Below are 21,318 nucleotides of genomic sequence, written 5' to 3' on the forward strand. Positions count from 1 at the left end.
AGGTCAGAGTAAAGAGGGACTAGAAAAAGCAAGAGAATCAGAGGGTCTGTGATTAAGGAGTAAGATTTCCAGCATCAGAATTTCAGTGAGCATCGAAGTCAGCACTGACCCTTCTATTATTCCTTATTTGACATTTCATGTTGTCAACGAATGCAGCTTTTATTTAAAAACAAAAAACAAACAAAAAAAAAAACCACTTTTTTTTTTTTTAAAGGAAATTGAATTTGTTGATGGTTCACTTTTAAAATTGAAAAGTTACATTGAAGTGTATTTGGAGCAACCAGTGGAGTTTAAATTACTTTTGGTCGAAATGGATTCTGAGGAAATTGTATGGAAAGCAAAACTGAGAGAATGTAAGTGTTTTGTATCTTGAATGAAAAGTCGGGTTTGGGAGGCGGTCGGGGTGGGAGAACAGGTAGAGTGATTGTCCGTTTCATTACCGTAACATCTAAAAATCTGATTAAGAGACGCACAGACCCTGGCGAGGCTCGGGCTCTCAGGCGCCCACCGCCAGACCCCTTGGTCGGTGGGCGGTTCAGTGAGGTGTGGAAGCTTCGGGCCGCAGGTGGGCTTAGCCAGCAGAGGGTTTTATTTTGTTTGTTTTTTCCCTTTACCATTCTGAGGTTTGGATCTCAGGGGTTTTAATGTGAATTGGGGGCGTCCTGACAAGGTCTGTCCCGTGACCTGGATGTGCGTCTGCGTTTTGGCTGATTCCCCGTCTCGTTGATCTGCACACGGCGGCTGCCGCTCTGTACGGTTACAGCTCTGCTGTGGGCGCGCATTCCCCTTCTCTAAGGTTTCCGTGCTGGGAAGTCCTCTGGCAACCACCTTTTCCACATCCTCTCCTGCCCCGGGAGGAGTTGGAGAGGGCTGCCGCTGATGTGGACCGCTTCTGGAAGAGGGGACCTGCAGGGGGACACCCCAGAGCTGCCCCTGGTCACCTCCTCGGGCAGGCCTGACCTTGACCTCCAATTCTCTTTGAAGGAAGTTTTGAAAACAACAGACATATGTCTAGTGAGCACATTTTGGAGCCAAAAGGGAGGCGGAAGAGTGGTTGGGAGGGAGGTCCTGTGGGTTCTAGTTCCAGCCCTAGAATTGACCAGCTGTATGTGGGAGCGTGGGCGAGGCTCTGAACCCGCTTGTGGCTGTTGTATCCTCCTCTGCAAATGGCACTGGGGTCCCTCCTGCCAATGCCACATGTTTGTGGTAAAAATTAGTTTTGCATCATTTGCATTTTGAGTTATAATACCTTAAACTCTTTCCCGGTGTCATACATAATCCAGGGTCATTCCAAAAAACACCGGTGGCAAGTGCCATTAGCTGGATGTCAAAGGAGTTTTAACCCACTCTTCTATTCATTTCATCCCCCAGAATTTTTATTCTGCTGTACAAAGGTAATAATAACAAGGGTAATGATAACAAGGGTCTGTTAAGTGTTTTGCAAGTCTCTTTATCACCTGAACGACATTTGAGTCCATTTTCAGCTAGTTTCTTTCATACCCATTGGGTCACGTGTAGACAGATGAACGAGGTCCCTGCTAGTGATGACGTGGGGTGAGTGCTGGGTGCTGGTCATACAGTTATGTCTTTCCACTGTGCGCACTGCTGCCTGTTAGAGTCTGCATTTCCCCTTGTCTCTTGATACTCTAGCAGTGAAACCTGATTGAAGCATTTTGGAATTCTCAGTCCTTGTTTAAGCATGAGCCTTTTCGGTAGATGGGATTGATTTCTTATTCTTAGTGTTAAACTCTTCAGTTAGCTAGTTTGAAACAGGCCCTTCTATCTGAGCTGAAATTATTTACCCGTAAATAGTCTTTGTTGGGACTGGGTGTTAGGGATTGTGTCCTTTTTCTGGGTATTCATTATTTGTTCAAATAAATGAACCTGAAAGATGTTACTTTTTGGTCACAGCTAATGCCGCTGTAATAGAGGTATTTAACATGTAGCAATCTGAATAACATATTTTCTGGCTAAGAGTAAGTCTCTTTGTCATTTTAAAGACCACTTTATAAGACTTCTTATGTTTCGTTTTTAAAAACGTATTGAATAATACTCTGCATTGTAAGATGTTTCTGGTCTCCACTGTTTGGGGGGAGGAGGGGCTAAACTAATGGTTAATTGAGATTACTCATCACTATTAAGGCATCTTCACCATAGGGACCTACGGAAGGCCTGCATGAGGCATAGACACCTCATAGAGCAGGGACGGCGTCTCGGACAGGGGAGCTGGTGTAGAGTCACAATGATGTGTTCAGAAAGAACTCCCCAAGCACAATGTTCCAAAGTACAGGATGGTAATATATGAGATTGTTTTAGGCGGAGTACATATAAATACATTTAAAATAAAAAATGTTCATCTTTATGACTTCCTTATCCATACAGCAAGTGATACCAGTGTTCTGTTTACAATAGTTAGAGATGTAAAGAAATACTGAATAAATAGCATTTCACCTGGCATATGGGTTTGGCAAGAATCACGATAGTTGTATGCAGATGACTTGAATCTGGGAAACATTTGCCTTGCACGACCTGTTGGAAGGAGTGCTCAGTATTTATCTCAAAGATATGTGCATTGGCATACATACCAAGTTAAAACCCCAAACTCACATTCGAACTTCAGAGAGATTGCCAAGACTGTAGAGCTTCATACACTTTCATATATTGATTTAAATCAAGTTTTGTCTACTTCCAATTGATGCTTATTATACTTTAACAGGTGACTGGGTTCAGCATGATCAGAATCAGAACATTTCAAAAAGAACCACAAATGGTAAGTGCTGGTTAACTGGCCGTTGAACGAGTTTTAGCTGTTCTTTTATTCCTTCTATCCACTAGAGTTTTTATTTTGCTGGGCAAATGTGGTATCCTTAAAGATCTGCTAAGTGTTCTGTAATTCTCTGAATCATCTGAACCACCTTTGAGTTCATTTTCAATTTGTTTTTACCTGAATGTTGATTTCTTAAAAAATCCAAGTTAAATGTAGGTAGAAAATAAGAAATATAAGGGAAAGCCAATTTGTTGATTTTTTTCTTTTAAGGTAACAGGCGGCGAAAAATGACTGGCAGCTTACCTGATGAGGACGTCTATGACAAGAGAATGAAGCAGGTTGACACTTCCGGTGTGTAAAATGTTATCAGTGGCTGTAAATTATTTTCCCTGGTTTCCCCCACTGATACTCGTTCAAGCCCGTGCTGTTGGGTCAGTCTCCTGGAGCCACATCCCAGTTGTGCCTGTCCTCCCAGATACCTTCTCCCTATGTCCCAGCTCCTCAGGCCGGGAGAAGGGTCCTGCTTGGTCTGCCCCACCCTTTCTCCAGTTTGAGTCCCCACTCCACCCCTTCACTCAGTCTAAATAGAATGGGGCACCAGGGGGAGCTCCCTTACAGCCTGCAAGGGTAGGGGCCATGAACTGTCCATCATTACGTTTCCTGTGGCAATGAGCGTGGAGCCTTTTATGTAGAAGATAATGAACGTCGATTGAATGAATGAAATTGCGAATGTCCGTGTGTGCGTCTTTGGCTTCACGGTTACGAGCTGCATCTGGGGTAAAGAGCCACCAGCTCCATTATTGGACGCAAGTCTCAATTCCTTCCAATTAAACGGCAGAGACCAAGGCTTGATATTTGTGAAAATACAGCAGAGATTTAAAATATTTAACAACAGTACTCCAAGGAACCAGAAGATGGAGTATGTAGCTCAAAATTCAAGGCCAGCCAGAATTTACAAACCTCAGTTTAAAAACAGACTCAAATTATATGAGACTCAAGGTCTTAAGGCTTCAGGGGCCTCATATAACTCCCTAAATTAAACTGCTTCATCAAAATACCTTTTCTTTTACTATTATTATAAGCTATGAATCTCTGAAAGCAGTTAAACTCTCTGAAAGTGAAGCAAGATATTCTTTTTTTTTTTTTTTTAAGATTTTATTAATTTATTTATTTGACAGAGAGAGAGCCAGCGAGAGAGGGAACACAAGCAGGGGTAGTGGGAGAGGAAGAAGCAGGCTCCCAACGGGGCAGCCTGATGTGGGGCTCGATCCCATAACGCCGGGATCACGCCCTGAGCCGAAGGCAGACGCTTAACCGCTGTGCCACCCAGGCGCCCCGAAGCAAGATATTCTTTACTTTCTAGAACAGGAGACTGTGAGGATGACATGTGGATGAGTTTGTGTATCACTATGAAATGTTTATTGTTATTTTTGTTAAGTAAACATTAAAATAAGTGAGGCTATAGAATTATTTTAAAAACCTAACTAAATTGGAATATATTTTTTCTAGTTTTATTGAGATGTAATTGACAAATAAAATTGTGTATACTTAAAGCGTACAATGTGATGATTTGATATACATATACGTTGTAAGATATTTGTCACCTCACTTTTTTTTTTTTTTTTTTGGTGGTGACAATACATAAGACCTACTCTCAGCAAATTTCAAGGATATAATACAGTATTTACTGTAGTCACCATGCTCTCCATTAGATCCTCAGACCATATTCATCTTAAAACTGGGACACATTTTATATTAAACTGATATATAGGAAAAGTTTTTCTTGTTACGTGCAGTTACCTTTTGGCTATTTAAAATTAGCTCCAATAGCAAGTAGGTAGAAATAGAATTAAAATTATTAAATGCTACCTGGAAAGATTAAGGATTTCCAGGCTTTTTGGAGTTGACAGTGTGGTATCTAAAGAAAGTAATAAGGATTTACTTTGGGTTAGGTACTTCCACAGCGTTCTTTGAGATACTGAGTCACCACCATCCTGCTGGTTTTAGACTCAACAGAATCACCTGGAGATCTTGTTAAAGTTTAGGTTTGGAATCAGAAACAGTAGATTTGGGGATGGTCCTGAGAACTTGCATTTTTCCCAGGGTCCCCGCGGCTTTCATTGCCGCAGCAGTTGGGAGAGCTAGGAGCAATGCATCGCGTCCCAGGAAGCCACTAGAGGGCGCAGGCCATCGCTTAGACCCATTCTTCAATCTAGAAGGTTAGGGATCTGTGAGGTGGGGAAGGGTCCCAATACAAAGGTTATGTTCCTATTAGTAAATTGTCGGCTGTAGATGAGCAGAGGTATTGTGGTCCTGGCGGAAGGGCAGAAAGTGCTCTACCTCTCACTCCCTTCTCATTTCATCTCTAGTATTTGTAATGCCTTTATGATCCTTCACTGAATCTACGACCAGTGAGCTTTGCTACACTATTGCACAACCAACTGAAAAACGTGAAAAGAGAGAATCTAGCTTAGTGATAAGGCTAGTATTTTTCATGGGGCCGATGGTTTTCCAGTGGCAAACACTTGTCCCTCCAAGATTGTGATGCTGTTTCTTAGAGATCAGCAGATATTACAGACACCATCTCATGGCTTTTCTGTGCATTGTGCTTTTCCCCGAGTGCCAGGACATGGCATAATGGAGACTACAATTCAGATGCCTTGCTGCCCACTTTAGTGGCCCTTACAATGGCATCTGTGTGTGGCACTAACATTCAGATAAAGACACAGCTGGGCAAGGGTATAACTGCATATTTTTCTTTTTTAGCTATATAAATGATTTTTGGTGTCTGATTTTTTTTTTACTCCAACCCAATTTGTGCTGCTTTGTAAAACAGTCTCATTCCCTGAGTTACTGAATTACCATTGTGAACATTATACCCTGGTTTAATGTTATTATAAGGAATAGTTCCCTTTAGTCCTTAAAATAGTTTGGAAAACAGGGAGTTTTGGACACTTAAATATATTTTAAAGGCAGCTAATATTATAGATCATGGTGTCCTTCTTTACATAAGGAGAATACATTTTCATTATAAATTGCTATAAATGATTGATGTGTTGGGAGGAATGATTGACTTCCTTGTTTGCTTTTAGATGGAGCAAAGACCAGAACCCTGTTAACAGACGCACAGCTGATTACCCTCGCTGCGAAGCTGGGGAAGGAGTGGATAAAAATTGCCATTGCCAACCTAGAGTTGGAGATTAGTGATATTGATGATATCCGGGAGAAGAAGGAAGATGTCACGATGTGTAACTTTAGGATGCTGAAGAAGTGGCAAGAAAAGGAACAGGGTAATGCCACAGCTGAGAATTTATACAAGTGCTTGAAAAACGTTTCTGGTGAAGTCCAAGGTGTGCTGAAAGGTGAGCAGAAAACTATCTTAGTTGTTTACTTAGAATCAAGCTGTGTCTTTGCAAATAGCAAGTTTCTGCCACAGAATGTGTTGCTTGCGTATTTGTGAGCTTGGGTTCAGAGAATTAGGTAAAGGTCGAGTAAGCATGTGGACTGCCATAAGTAGAGATCTAAGTAAAGGTGATTTGTGTGTGGGGTCAGAGGAACCGTTCAGATCCCATCTCAAATGCTGGCTGGCTTGTGACTATGCAAATTCTCAACCTAACTTTAAGCTTCTCTATTTCCATCTGGAAAATGGATGCAAAAACCCCTATGTCCTGGGTTTATTGTGAGAATGAAAAAAAGATAATGCGTGGAAAGCTCCTGGCAGGTAGTAAGGCTAGCTAAGGGCTGGCTAAGGATGTTACCTGATGGCACTTGAGACCTTCAGCCTTGTAGGCCTTGTGGCGCTGAAGCAGTGCCTGGGGAGGCCACTGGGTGGCACCAGTGAACCTCAAGTGGCTGAGAAGAGAAGCGGAAAAGCCGAGAACCCAGAGGAGGGCTGAAGTTTCTAGGCTTAATCCAGAAAATAACACAGTTCCTTCCTTTGTCTTTAATCGCTTCTTTTTGTGTGTGTGGCCCGATTTGGCTCATTGGTCAAACCAGTTCAAAACTTTGTTATCTGTTGTTAACTGTAGTTGACAAATGCAGTGTTACTTCTCCAAAGCCTCAGTAAGTCGGAGAGAGGGTTTTATTGGAATTCTGTTTGGACTTTTTTATTCCAAAAAGGATGTGAAAATGTGTAAATGCCCCACAGGTTTATATGAACAGTACAACCATTCTGCGATCTGTCAGGATGCTTTGAGATACTGTGGGCATATTTCTTTCCCCTGTAGATTTGGGATGCAGAAGCCTCAAGCAAATAGAATATCGAATTTCAGTGCCAGGTTTTCATTCATATTCCTGGATATGTTGAAATTTTGTAAACTTCTAAGACGCACGTGTGGAAATCTGATTTGCATCAAGGCGCTTCTGCCTATTGCCTGTGTGCTGTCGTAACCAAATAATGACAGCCTCTTCCACCAAAGTAATAAGCCTTGAGAAATCTCGCTCACAAACTTTATCGTGGGTTGTTATTTTGTTTTTTGTATGTCTCTGCTCCTGATCTCACTGGACACTTGACCTGTTGATACATTAGAACCATAAAGGGGCTTGTGAGACTTTTTTAGCACTGAAAGAGATCATAAAAGCTAGCTTATTAGTCCAATTCCCTCATTAAATAGGAAAGCAAAACTCTTCTGAGTTAAAAACAACAAAGCAAAAAAAAAATCAAAATTTACCAATATTTTGTGCCTTTGTGTGGCCAGAGTATCCAGTTAATTGGTGGAATTTTGTGTTTTTATCAGGCTGTTTTAGTATCTTGCAACCGAGGTCTTTAAATTGCAGCGGCCTATCTTCAGCTCAGGAAAATCCTTTTTGAAATGGCCTAGTGATTTTCTCTAAATGCATGCTCCCTTTTCCCCAACAGTGAACCCCTGAATTTGTTTGATTCTCTCTTGTTAGGTTTCTTACAGGAAAGGTGAAGTTTGGGAGATGAAATGGAAAAGGAAGCCTCAGGAACTTTTATCTGCAAAAGACCACTTCAACTGGTAATTCGGTATGGACTTAATGAGACCTGGAACTTCACAGTCTGGAGGCTGCTCCTTTCACACAAGCAGCCACCCTGCAGCTCACATTATTCAGGGGCACAGAAAATGTAAAATATTTGGAAAACTTAAGGAAGAAAAAAACCTCTATAACACCGAGATTTTTTTTTTCCCCCTCCTGCTCACACCATCCTGCCCTGCTTCCCCATCCAGCATCTGTCCTCACAAAGGTGCTTAAAATGACTCCACTCAGTCCGGTGAGAAATGTGGTAATTTTCCTTTTGGAGTCTGTGAACTATGAAATTCATATCAAGTATTTGAAACCTTTTTAGCAATTAAGTGGTAGTGTGCTTAAACGTGCACCTGTTTAGCTGAGCTTTTTTTCGTAGTGACAGTAATAATGAAGAGAGATTCCTGTTGTTTTAGCCCCCGCTCAGACAGACGCAGGTGCCCCCACGCACGATGCGTCTTCTGTGTGGGCTGATTTCCGTAGCCCACTTTACCAGCCTGTGTGGCTAGTGGTCCGGTAAGCCGGTAAACCAATCATGTTCCCTGGTCCTAGAGCGATGAGAAAGGAATGTCATCCTGTCCCCGTCACATGTTGGGGTGCATGCTCGGAGGCGATCTTATCTCATGTGGCGAAGATGGATGGAGGCTCAGAGAGTCCCTGGAAGTTTCATCAGCCTCCCAAAATCACAAGGCCAAGCACTACATTTCTTGACTTCCACCCTGGGCTTATTTACTTTCTGGGGGGAAAAAAAATGCCACTCAGAAATAGCCGTAGCAGGACCAAGGGAAAACTGTCATGTCTTCTTGAAGAAGACTTGCCCCAGGGAATAATGAGCCACATTGGCTCTCGTCAATTGGTGAAATGGTGTTTTTGGGTATGTGTAAATACTGTCACTCTCCCGGAATCATGCATGTGGTGATTAACAGTTTGGATATGTTTCGCTAACTTATTTGAAGAAACTATAAATTACCTACCGTAAGAATTAGCTGGAGGATAAAATAAATCTCAATGAATTATCAGAGAAATACACTTTATTGTTTTGCCTGTGAAGAACAGATTCACTTTATAAGGGAGAACATATTTTTAATTGTCAGGGATCCTGTGGAATTCAAATCAGTGTCACTTTATGAGTTTGATTTTTTTTTTAATTGTACTATATTTTAGGAAACACAAGGAGTTTTAACATTCAGGAGTGTAAAATACTTTATTAAAGGACTTGAATTTTTAAATGTTTATTATTTTTTATAAGTTGTTTTCCCAAGAAAAGCATAATTTCAGAGGTGCTTTGTATGTAAGCTGGTCTCCTAATAATTTTCAGCCTTTCTCATACTGTAGATGAAGGGAAGAAAAATAAATCTGCGTTTGTACAGTACTACTGTGTCTTGTATTATTGTTTACTTACGAAGTATTTTTTAAAGCGTCGTATTTCTCAGTTGCTGTTATCTTGGCTCTTTGGGCATTCGTTGGTTTTGTAGCCAGCTCTCCAGTCTCGGACTGGGGCTGAGCGTTACCAGGGTAAGCCAGTTCACCCGGGAGTTTGCAGAACGGCAGGAGAACCTGTCCATCCCCTTGTCCTCTTAACTGTCCGCGCTCCAGGAATGACTGAGTGTGTGACGACACCCCTTCCCCTCATTATTGGAAGGTGTGTTTTTATTTAAAACCAGGTGGGTTCATATTAACTTTTCACCTGTGCATCTCCCTAATGGGAATTTTCTGCACATTTGGGACTCATTTTGTAATTTTATTGAATTGCTTTAAGGGAAAATTTTCCTCCCCTGCTTTGTCATGTGGAAGCACATTTTCACTCCCATTTTCTGAAGAGGCCATCATATTTGCTGATGTTGTTCTCAGGAGGATGGTGGTTTTCAGCTGTTGGCCTAGCCCGTTGCCTGTTCCTGGAAGTTCTTCTTGGGGCTAAAGCAGCACACGGCTTGCTGAATGAAGGGTATGATCCCAACTGGATAACTGCTGGGATTGTGCAGGTTCCCACATGTTTTCCAGCCCACATCCTGTGGTTTGAATATTTCTGCTAACAGCTCTGGAGCTGAGGTCCTGGGGTTGAATTCTGAGCACGGAGTTCTGAAGTTTTTCCTGCTGCTTAATGGGGACCTCTAGCTCGGCCCTGAGGCCCGCCAGTGGATTTAGATCCAGTCTGTTCCTGTCATGATGTAGATTCCTGGTGAGACAAGACATCCTGGAGTTAGTCAGCCATCTTTATTCTGTGGAAGTCCATTCTTGCAGTTGGCCGTCACCTCTGGCTTGAGTTTCACTTTTAGAAGAGGGTATGCTCCATGTATTTACAGTAGTGTTTTATTTTCAAGCAAGCTGGGACGTCTAAGAGATGGTTTTGTTACTTATAACAACTCAACTGCCGGAGAGACTCGGACTAGTTCAGTGAGTTTTTAGCTTTTCCTTAGCTGTAAAGGCCATTTGTGGAATCTTGTCTGGAACCTGCACTGGTAAAGCATCAGAAGCGGAGCTTCTCCGGTGGGGGGTTGCTCAGGGCTGCGGGGAGGTGTCGAGGAGCTCGGCTGGACCTTTGAACTGCTCCCGTCAGGGGCAGTGTGGGAACCAGCCGATGAGGTGATCGCCTGCGCCTCGTGGAACTACCGTCGAGGGGTGTGTGTGTGTGTGAGACCCGTGCAAGAGGAAGTGGACCTGCTCAGTTCACCAGTGTGATGTGTTGGCGTGTGGCTTCTGAAGGACAGTGACCACATAATGCCACGCCATAGATATGTGGAGTACAGAAATCAACAGGCTTATGAGTTTGGGATTTTCCCTCAGTAGAAGCATGCAAAAGTGTTTTGAAGTAAGCACGCATGTGCCTTTTTTACAATTTTAAACTTTTTTTTTTTGGTAATTGGGAATACTTTGATTTTTAAAGACTAAAGACTTTCTTCTTCATTCCTAGATTAGAAAAAGAAATGAGAAACCTATGGGAGCCCATGAAGATTTGCCATTCTCTTGCTTTCTACCACCTTTCAGTGCCACGGCCTGAGAACACACAGACATGGGTAACATGGCATTTCCTATACTTGAGGTTCTCATAGTGTCTTGAGGGGAAGAGATGTATAAATAACCACGGTGGTGTTTGTATGGTTATGATGAAAATGTCCCTTGACTTACTGGGCCCTTACTACCAAAGGTGAAAGGCTACAGTAGCTTCACAGGCCGGAACCGGCCGCCCGGGGTGGAATCACAGCCAGTCACCTTCTCGTCTTGCAAGCTCACTTGGTTTCTTACCTGAGTTTCCTCATCTATGTAAGGGGGAAGGTAATAGTTTCTCCTCGTAGGATTATTGGGAGGATTTTATGCATTTGTGGTTAACACTTAGAAACACGCCTGGCATTTAGTTAGCACCCAGGTAAGCTTTAGTTAATATTGCTTCCAAAAAAGGTCACATGGATATATTGTCTCTGATGTTAAATTGATGTCCTAATTCACATTCACATTTTTAAAAAGATTTTATTTATTATTTTAGAGAGAACAAGCTGGTTTTTCTTCTCTTTCTGTCCTCATGTTTTCTTTCCTCATTAGGATGTCTAAGGTGCTTTTGTGTCTCTTGAGTTGTCCAATATCTATCTTTGGATGTCTGGACAGACCGCTCCCCAGAACTGTTCCCTTTCCCCAAAGCTCTGGGCCCTCAGTGGGGCAGCTGTCAGCTGTTTATTTTCGTGTTAATTCTCTGATTAAGTCATTCTCAGGGGTGAGAAACACTTTCATTATTTCCTTTTAAAAATCATTTGTTAATCAAATGAATCTCTAACAAGAGGACTGGGGAATATTGTTAGGGGGGAGGGACCTCGGTCCTATTAAGTTCCTTTACTCTCCATCCTTTATTCTGCGAAGGCTGGGGCTTGCACCAGCCCCCTGATGAACACCTACGATGTGCTGAGTGCCGTGCAGGGACAGGGCATGGCGGAAACCTTTAAACAATCTTAACACTTTGATGTGGAGCACTGACTAGATGCCAGCCCTGTACTGTGTCATTGAATCCGCACAACAGCAGTAAGACAGGGCCTACAGTTTTCTGAATTTCACAGGTAAGAAAACAGTAGCAAAGGAGGGTTTAACCAATTTGGCCCAGTCACCAAGCCCAAAGACTAATAATAATTTTCAAAACTTGCTCCCATTTGTGGTGCATGTATTACGTGTCAGGTGCTGTGCTAAGTGCTCTAGGTCAGCTGTTCCCACTAACCTTCGCTCTGGTCCCCTGAGGTGGGTTCTAGCATCATCTTCTCAGAAGAGAAAACAAGGAGAGGTTAAAACAACTTGGTCAAGTTATACAACTTATAAATTGTAGGCCCAGGATTAAAAGAAAAAAGAGAAAAACTAACCACGTAATGAAGAATGGAAGAGATTTCTTGGGCCAGTCATGTGTTGGAAGCATAGGTCATGGTAATTTCTAGAACCAAAGTAACACCTGTGTTCCTCTGTGCAAACTCTGTCCATAGACAGATGATCTGCTTGCCTCTCCTTGTTTCTGGGCACAGATGAGCGGTCATTCCAAGTGAAGGATGGCATCATCTCCACGGCCCCAGACTCATCACGCCATTGAGCTCTTCTTCCCATAATCAAAGCCGCTGAAACCCCAAACCTAACACTTCAAGGCAAGAAACTCCTGTCTGTGAATCACCTGCAGGTCATTCAAGTTTGCGGAAGAATTCCTCAAGAAAAGGGGAGTATGTGTTGGGATCTAGTTTCTGATGATTTCTATCTAATTGTATATTAAGTGGGATGAGAATCTTAACAAACGAGTCAGCCTGCCACACAGATGAGGGGACCTGGGGTGGCCGTACACATCCCCTCTCAGTCCCCAGGGATACGGGCTGGGATGTGGTGGGGAGGAGGCACATGGGGAAGGGGGCAGGACACCCTAAATAGTTCCTTTCTTATCGCCTTTTCATATGAAGGAGGAATATGATTATCAGAGCACTTAAATTACATGGTATTCTGCCAGGTGAATCTTTTAAAATTCACAAGGTTTAGAGAATTAAAAAGATGGAATTTAATACTGGGTCATTAAGAGCACATATCTTAAGTCAAAGAGAGGCAATTATCCACGTGGTTCAGGCAGAAGCTCTGTATTATTTGAAGCAAGTGGAGAATTTTTCTCATTGTAATTTGGGAACAGCTTTCCCCTGAGGGCCCAAAAGATCACAAAAATTAGAATAATTTAACTAGAAGGCCTCTAAATGATGTTTTTCCCAGTTGGAGGATATTATTATGTATTTGTCTAATGCACACTATGTTATGGGGGCCGTGGTTAATGGGGAAAAACATCTTTATGTATTTTACTTTTAGATGCAGATGTTGAATAAAATATACTCTCAAAAACCACAACTCACTCGATGGCCTTAGTATTAAAGCCTATCTAGTCTTACGAGTCTCCCTTTAAAATAAGAGATTAGGGGAAGTAGGACGTGGGTAAGAATATTGTGGCATTCTTTCCGAGGGAATTTTGTTCACATTGGAGTTTTCAGTTTTCCCACAATGTGTATTTTAACGCTTAAAGTATTCCAATTATGTTAGAAAAATGATGAGACTTATTTTATTCAATCATTTTATTTTTAGAACATAAGGTATTTCTCAAATCCATTTGATAATAAATACTTTAATAAATATAACATAAATAAATATAAGTTAATTCACATGCCTCCATGAACACAAAATTATATAAATAAGTATTTTAAAATAAATTATGCTTTAGTGTTTGTTTCTACAAACACTTCGGTACAGAAATAGCTTATAAATTCTTGCTCTTCTATTAAAGGGAAAAGAAAAACATGTTCACCGAGGACGTTTTCCCTCTTTAGCAACTTGCTCATGAAAACTTAAAAACAACTTGTCCATAGTAAATGTGAAATCTACTTGATCAAAGGCAGCCTGTGGATATAACAGTCACATCTTTCAGATTTTGGGGGACAACTAATGTAAACAAGCATGAGAATTATTGTACTAGCTTAAGTAGGACCCGGTCAAGCCACCCCCTCCCTGGTTCTTAACCCACAGCCTATCAAAAATTTTTTTGGTTCACATTTTTTTAAGAATGCCTTTAAGGTCGGGAGGGACCTCAGCTTTTTAGGAAGAATTCAGATAGCTCATCATTCTATCGATGGTCACCGCCCGAATTCTGAAAGCGTGAAGAAGTATGCAGAGCTTGATTTTAGTTTTATAAAAATCCGGTTCTTCAAGGGAGGATTTCTGTGGCACAGTCACACTGTTGAAATTCAGGGCCTATGAGGATAAATATTAAAGATGACGTATATGGTATTCCAAAATTAAAACATTCATCCGTAAAAATGGGTGAAGCCAATACATGTCTCAGAGTCTGCAACCCACTCCCTCATTACATCTCCTAAACCCGACCCAAATCTACTCCCAGCCAGATGGCCAGGCAGAACCTGAGAGAAGAAATACTCATTATCCAAGCACATGTATCTTCAGTGAGCTCTGAAAAGACCCTTAAAGCTATTTAGAAAATCATCAGTGGGAGTTGCATTTTAGAAAGGAACAATTCTGTTAAGATGACATCTGTTGCAATATCTAATTAATTTTTATATGTTATACTAAGAAGCTAAGTCCTTTTTAGAACAGAGAGGTGATGGATTGCTATTGATTGGAACTCCTTGAGTAACAGACCTTTTTGCTACAGACACTCATTTGTGCCAGATACATAAGTCTGGCAATGTATCTCTCACTTTTACCCTTTCATTTGATAACACAATGCAGGATCTTGTATTTGCACAAGGATCAATACTTTCACTTGGTCCTTGAAAAAAGCCCAAGAGAAAGGTAGGGTGGGTAAAGTTATGCCATTTTACAGGGGAAAATACCGAGTCCCAGAGGGGATGAATGGTTTGCACATGGTTGTCCGATTCCTGGTAGAATGGGTTCCAGTGCTCAAATCACCTGACTCTTGGACCCGAAAATGAAGTAACTCCCTAGATGCTAATGTGCTTTGATACTTGCAGGAAGTTCATTGCCTTTCAAACAGTAATTTGGCATAAACAGAGAAATCACACTTATTTTTATCCCATGCCCTGGTCACAAGGTATTCACCCTGTTCTTTCTTATGTTACTCTCTCAGTTTGATATTAGCATCATGTGCTGTGTGATTCAGAATATTACAAAGCTAGTTTTTGTCTATGAGTGACACTGTAGGTGTCAAGGTGATAGGTCATTCATTCATTTCATACACATTTTAGTTCAATGTGGGTCACACCCAGGCACCAGCCCCACTTGTTTTCTCTGACAGTATTTGCAGATATGCATGCTGGCCCCTCAGCGCACATCCTGGAGCCTTTAGAGGTGCGCGAGAAGTGTAGTGAAATCCCTCGGATGGGGGTTTCAATCCTGGCTCTGCCACTTACAAGCCCCTCAGACAAGCAGCTAACTCTAAGCTTGGCTTTCCTCCTGTGTACACACCCCATGTGGTGGTTGTGGGGACGGTAAGAGAAAATCTATGAAAACATCTGGAGAGATGTTTTCTGGTGGATACCACATGATCAACGTGGGGAGTCTGCTTTTCTTACCGTGGCCTGCCCACGAGTGCCGTTTGTCAAGAGGCTCTGCAGGGGACACAGGAGGGGGAAGTCAGGCCTCTCCCAATCCAGGAAGGGGTGATCTTATACTCATCATGGACCCTGACCAGCTGTCTCAGCATGAAGAAGTTGCTCTTTCTGGTAGTATGAACGTCTTACCTGTAACAGCTCATCAATAGCTGTCAGCATGTTTTGATCCAGAAAGATCTGCCTCTTAGGATCCATTAGGAGCTTTGCGTTCATGGCCTTGAACTCCACCTGGTACATCTTCAAGTCCTCATAGATACTGCTAAGGCACAGGGTCTAAGTGATAGGACAAAATGGAGAAGGAACCACTGAGATGGCTAAAAATGGTTCCCCGCATTGCATTTGAGGAGAGAAAGAGTATTTGTGTCTTACTGTCATAAAAGAGGCCTTTCTGGATGCCAGGCAACTCCCATTCTAGAAGAAAAAATAATGAGACATCAGGGATATGAATTCATCATATGGGCTGAAACCTTCAATTTTCTGACTTACAGTTATCAAAGAGATCTCTCTGGAAGCCAGGCAACTCTCATTCTAAAGAAAAAAAAATCACATCAAAGATATTAATTCTTAATATACATTTTCCCAGCTTTTCTCAAACATACTTTTTTATTGTGGTAAAAAACACATAACATAAAATTTACCATCTTAACTACTCGAAAGTGTACAGTTCAATAGTATTAAGTATATTCACATTGTTGTAAAACACATATTTGTTGTATATATATATTTCAAATTCAACTTCTGAAGTGGGACCTGTTAAGATCTTACGATGATGGAGACCAGAAACATGCACATTTTTGGAAGAAGAAGAGGTTTGATGCCTAGCTCTTAACCGTATTACATGCTTGGGAAGAAAAGCCTCTATACCATGGTTAATTCCAACGGTAAGCAGGCCTCCACTGTGCTGGTTTTATCCTTTGTCATGTCTTCATGATCAATCTCTTCAGAAGTGCAGGAGTAAAGTTCTAGAGTTTGTCTGGCCTGTAAAAAACACAGAGCAACCCAGTTTATAATATTAATAAGGCGCCTGGCTTTGTATGAAGCTGGCACTGCAGGGTGTGAGCAAAGAGGGAGCCGGCTGCCCCGGACATCCATCTCTTTGACCTGCAGGAGATCTGGGATCTTCCTAAGACAAAAGGAAACAGGTTATTTACATTCTCTCTCCCTCTTTGCTTATGACACGTTTCTCGGATGATCCGTTTTTCCATTATGTAAACACTATAAATCATTTCAACAGGCTATGCTAATTGGCATCTACCCCACGCTGTGACACTTGCTTCAGGTGAAAACAGATTTTTCCTTTTGCCAAAGCACCTGTGTTTTATGACTATCCTTTTCAAGTATAACTTCTAAAGGCAGAACTGTTAAGGTCCCAACTTGATGGTATAACAAACATGTAACCCAAAGACAAGTGGAGATTTAATTTGCAGTTCACATACAGACACACACACACACACACACACACACACACAGATGTCATTTTATAAGCATGGTGGAAAGCACTGTTGAATAGAATTATGAAATTTATCTAAGAAGTCAGTAAATTTGATTGAAGATTGAGATCAATTTTTTCCATTCTGCAAGCCTAACGTGTGTGAGTATTGCCCCCCTTATCTGTGGCTTCGCTTTCCTTGGTTTCAGTTACCTGCCAGCAACTGTGGTCTGGAAGATGGTCCTCCTTCCAGCAAGGAGTCAAAAGGGTACTAGTAGCCTGACGCTCCGTCACACTGCCTGTGTCACCTCTCTTCATCTCATCACATAGGCATTTGATCATCTCACATCATCACAAGAAGGGTGAGTACAGTACAGTAAGCTATGTAGAGACCACATTCCCATAACTTATATTCTTATAATTGCTCTATTTTATTATGAGTTATTATTGTAATCTCTTACTGTGCCTGGTTTAGAAATGAAACTTTATCATAGGCATGTGTGTATAGGAAAATACACAACATAGGGTTTGGTGCTGTCTGCAGGTTCAGAGGTCCACTGGGGGTCTCGGAAAGTATCCCCCTTAGATAAAGGGGGACTTACTGCACTAAGGAACATGACAAAGAAGAGGACTATCATTCCCTGCTCCCTTTCCAGATCCCAAGTTCAACTGCCAAGACAGGAAAGTGCCCAAATGACGAGGAGTCATGTCAGCAGGTGAGAAGTACTGAGAAGGGTACGAAGGCCTCAGCAGAGACGAGCCATCTGCAGGAAGAGGATTCGAAGGTGGACAGGAAGAGGAGAGAGAATTTCAGGCAGAGGGAGCTACATGAGCCATAATCAAGAATTGAGATGCAGGGCATGTTTGGAAACAAGTAGTAAAATCTCTGTGCTAAGCAGAATAATGCCACATCCCCCCTCCCCGCAGCCACTTCCTAACCCCTGGAACCCGAGTATATGTTACACGGCCGAGGGAAATGACGGTCGCTGATGAAATGAAGGTTGTTAACCAGCTGACTCTAAGTAGGGAGGTTATCCTGGATTATCTGGGTGGGTCCAATGTAATTGCTGGGTTGTTATGAATGGAAGGAGGCAGGAAATCAAGGTCAAAGTAATGCAGCATGTGGACAACTCGATTGGCCATTCCTGGCTTTGAAGATACTGAAGGGGGCCATACGCCAGGGAATGTGGGCAGCCTCTAGACGCTGGAAAAGGCAAGACAATGGATTCTTCCCTAGAGTCTCCAGAAAGGGACACAGCTCTGCTCACACCTGGATTCCAGCGTATTTCAGATTCCTGAACTCCAGAGCTGTAAGATAATCAATGGGCGTTGCTGAAAGTCGCTTACTTTGTGGGGATCTGTTATAGCAGGAACAGGAAACCGCACACTGTTCCTGGAGGTGTTCACACACACCTGGGCAGCCACCCTCCTGGGCAGGTGGTGAAGAATTAGATTGGGAAATACGGACCCTCTGTTGGAATTCTTCAGATCTTTTCAAGAGAAGCCAGAGATTTGGATTCTTATATAAAAGGTCCACTTTTTCAATGGCATCAAACTCAAAATCAAAATAAAAGACAAAAGGTATGGGCCCAACTCTACAAATCGGTGGGCTGTGAATTGCATGCATTTGCCCCCTCTTTCTTCTGTAAGTCGTTCTAGCACATTTGACAAAGGAACGATCCACAAAAAAATATCAAATTGGGTTCTACAATCTTTTGACCTTTAGTGCTATACTGGGGAGTCGAAGAGTTAGCTTTTTCTCATAAAGCATCTATTTCAATTGCAGCTCCTACATTTTGTCCATATTGGAACTTTCTTCAGGAGTCAAAGCACTTTTCTCTGCAGTTTCCACTTGGTGAGCTGCCTTTTTAATTAAGATTGACTGAACTGTGAGGAGCAATTGGCTGCACGTTGTGAAAGCTTCGAAGGGGAAAAGAATTCTTTAAGAAGGCCTTGTGGCCTTGAGCTTATTTTAAGATATTCATAAAACAACAAGTTAGAAAATATTCAGGAAAGATTTACTAGAGAACAGGAAGCCAAAAGACAGCTTTTAAAACATCAGTCTTCGGCTGTCCCAGTAGAAGCTATAGATACAGAAACACTTTTCAAAAGGGAAAACGATGTTTTGGCATTAAAACATGAAACCTAAAAAAATGAACGAAGCTGTAAATAATATTAGATAACTCTCTCCCTAGAACATGAAGGCCGGACACACACTGTCACAGGCCCCCTGGAATGTGTTGCCCAGACAAAGAACCACGTCACCACACTGGAAGCCGGGGAGCAGCGCGAGGGGCAAGTCTAATTCATCTTTGTAGCCCCTGGAGCACAGGGGCTGCACCTCATAACGGTTTCCTGGATTGATAAGTGTGTCAGAGAAACAGTGTGGGCCTGACACAATTCCATCGCTGTTGGCAGGCTACAGGGAACACTGTAAATAGCCACTTTCCGCTGTGTGGACATAGCCAAAATGAATGCCATTATAATTTATTACCACTCTTGCTGTCTCTGGAGACACAATTTCATGGAGACTCTTTAGCTAATAGTTGGGCCCTTTGTAAAGTTCCATCTCCACCTCTTGACAGCTCCTGATTAACGTTCCCAATTTCTCCGCAGCCCTTTTTCAGGTGACCGGGGGTTCAGAGAAGCCCCTTCCCTAGAGAGGCTGCAAAGTGGGAACAAGAATATCGAAAAACTCACCTTCTGAAGCGAGTTGCTGACGGCTCTCAGCAGGTTTTGGGAGTGGTTGAGGCACGGGAACATCCCTGGGCTTGGGGACGCTGGGGGGAGGCTCCTGGCCAAACCGAGGTGGTCCAGGTGGTTTAGGAGGACCAGGACGGTCGCGAGGAGGAGGCCTGGAGAGGAAGAAGCGCAGGCTGAGCTGTCAGTTGGTTTGGCCGGCCTCTACCTCCATCCCTTCCGTCACCTCCGCCCATCCACATCTTAAGGACGCCAACCTCCCGCCACCGGTTCCAGCCTTCCTCCGACACCTGAGAACTGCTCAAGTTCTTGGAAGGCAGTGCTCTGTTGTAGGGCTAGAAGCCAACTCCCTGTGAGGGCCTCCCAACGAGCTCAGACAAGGGTGCTGGATTCACAGCTCACCCAGCAAACCTCTATTTTACCGGCAGGGAAACTGAGGCCAGGTAGTGAAGTGACTAGCCCAGACTCACGGCCTCGTGTTCTGGAAACTGTGGGGTGACAGCCTCACTTGGAAGTGGCTGGCATCTGCCCTCTAGTAGCTGAAGCCGAGGGACCCCGAGAACGGAAGGCACGGCGTGGGGCCTCAGTGTCAGATCTGTGAAGTGGTCCTAGGGAGAGCCTAGAGGCTGTTCCCACACAAGGAGCTCAGTAACCCCTGCCCAGTAGGCGTCCTAGCCCCGTAGGAGCGCGGAGCGCGGTGGGAAAGCGCGCAGCCCTTCCCGTCTCGCCTCTGCACCGGGCCGCCGGCTGCCTCCAGGCTCCCCTCCGCGCGGCGGGAGCTGCCCCGTCGCGCCCGGCTGCCGCCCCTCCCCGCCCGAGCGCCCCGGAGCGCCGCGTCCCGGTCGGGCTGGTACTCACCGCGCGGCGGGCACATGCTGGCGGGCACTGCGTGGACACCGGGCCGGCGCTGGACGCGGACTGAGGGCGCAGCAGGTGAGGGCGGTGGTGGGAGGCCGGCCCGGGGGTCACATTTTTATAATTGCCCCGAGGCGCGGCAGGACTTTCCCGGGACTCTGGGCTCCTGCTTGCTTTCTCTCTCTGTCTCTCTCTACATCAGCTTCTCGGTGACACGTGGAGTTCGGGCCGCGGGGTTTGAGGCGCTTTCGGATTAACTCCGCGGCGCCCGGCCGCAGCCGTTCTGGGGACGGCCCCGCCGCCTCCAGCTGGCCCAAAGCGAAAGCGAAATTCGCGCGGAGTCGTGGCGCGGGGTCCCCGGGCAAGCCCGACCCCTCGCGGGCCACCCTCGGGCCCGGGCGGCAGAGGCCCTCCGCCCCTAGCCGTCCAGCCCCCGCGCCGCCGCCCTGCAGCGCCCCCTCCCCGCGGAGCGCCGAGCGGTGCCGCGCACTATCCACTGTATCCCGGACGGGCCCTGATCGTGACCGCCCGCCGAGTCCTGAAAGGGCGCGGGCCAACCATTTATTCATTCACCATTCATCCACTCGTCATGTATTCATTTAAATGGCCCACCGTGTGCCAGGTCGACATTGTGCGAGGCGCGGGACACCCTGTGGTGAACAGGTCCTTTGGGGGCACTCCCACACTAAATCTGACTCAACGTATTTTATTCACGGTCCTATCTTAAATATGAAAAGGGATGAAACCAGACTGGCTATGCAAGAAACAACTGCCACAGAGAACCCAGTTTCCTACAGTGTGCAGGACAGAACGCTATCATGTAGTGGGATGGACGCGCAGGGTCTTGGGAGGAGCGGGGAGAGAGGGCGCCTCAGCAGGACAAGGACGTGAGGAGGCAGTGAAGGCTGCCAGGAGCAGAGCCCCCCAACATGCTCCTAGGGGCATCAGACTGTTCCCAGTAAATGGGATGCAGGTTCTAGGTAGCGGGAACAGGGATCAGAAGCACC

The 21,318-nt window shown here is 44.1% G+C and overlaps 2 protein-coding genes and 1 long non-coding RNA gene across 3 annotated transcripts in view; 2 read left to right on the forward strand and 1 right to left on the reverse strand.

Annotated features, from left to right (window-relative positions):
- LOC113254133 (uncharacterized) overlaps positions 1-9,125 on the forward strand; it is a 70,640-nt gene extending 61,515 nt beyond the window's left edge. The window contains exons 14-18 of the mRNA XM_026497387.4: positions 215-353; positions 2,717-2,770; positions 3,038-3,118; positions 5,860-6,129; positions 7,661-9,125. Of these exons, the coding sequence (XP_026353172.2) occupies positions 215-353; positions 2,717-2,770; positions 3,038-3,118; positions 5,860-6,129; positions 7,661-7,680 (564 nt within the window). The 3' untranslated portion in view covers positions 7,681-9,125. The remainder of the gene's footprint in view (positions 1-214; positions 354-2,716; positions 2,771-3,037; positions 3,119-5,859; positions 6,130-7,660) is intronic.
- A 4,289-nt stretch (positions 9,126-13,414) lies between these two features.
- On the reverse strand, positions 13,415-20,653 carry IL12A (interleukin 12A). Its single transcript, XM_057316106.1, has 7 exons — positions 20,315-20,653; positions 19,457-19,611; positions 16,192-16,305; positions 15,814-15,855; positions 15,697-15,738; positions 15,457-15,600; positions 13,415-13,990 (listed from the first exon to the last, which is right to left on the reverse strand). The coding sequence occupies exons 1-7, from the start codon at positions 20,328-20,330 to the stop codon at positions 13,835-13,837; spliced, it is 669 nt and encodes a 222-aa protein (XP_057172089.1). The 5' UTR covers positions 20,331-20,653; the 3' UTR covers positions 13,415-13,834.
- Positions 20,181-21,318, forward strand: part of LOC125282052 (uncharacterized) — a 95,519-nt gene continuing 94,381 nt past the window's right edge. Inside the window, exon 1 of the long non-coding RNA XR_007189178.2 lies at positions 20,181-20,389. This is a non-coding gene — a long non-coding RNA (uncharacterized LOC125282052). The remainder of the gene's footprint in view (positions 20,390-21,318) is intronic.

Source organism: Ursus arctos, unplaced genomic scaffold (genome assembly GCF_023065955.2).
Source record: "Ursus arctos isolate Adak ecotype North America unplaced genomic scaffold, UrsArc2.0 scaffold_20, whole genome shotgun sequence".
Taxonomy (NCBI): Eukaryota; Metazoa; Chordata; class Mammalia; order Carnivora; family Ursidae; genus Ursus; species Ursus arctos.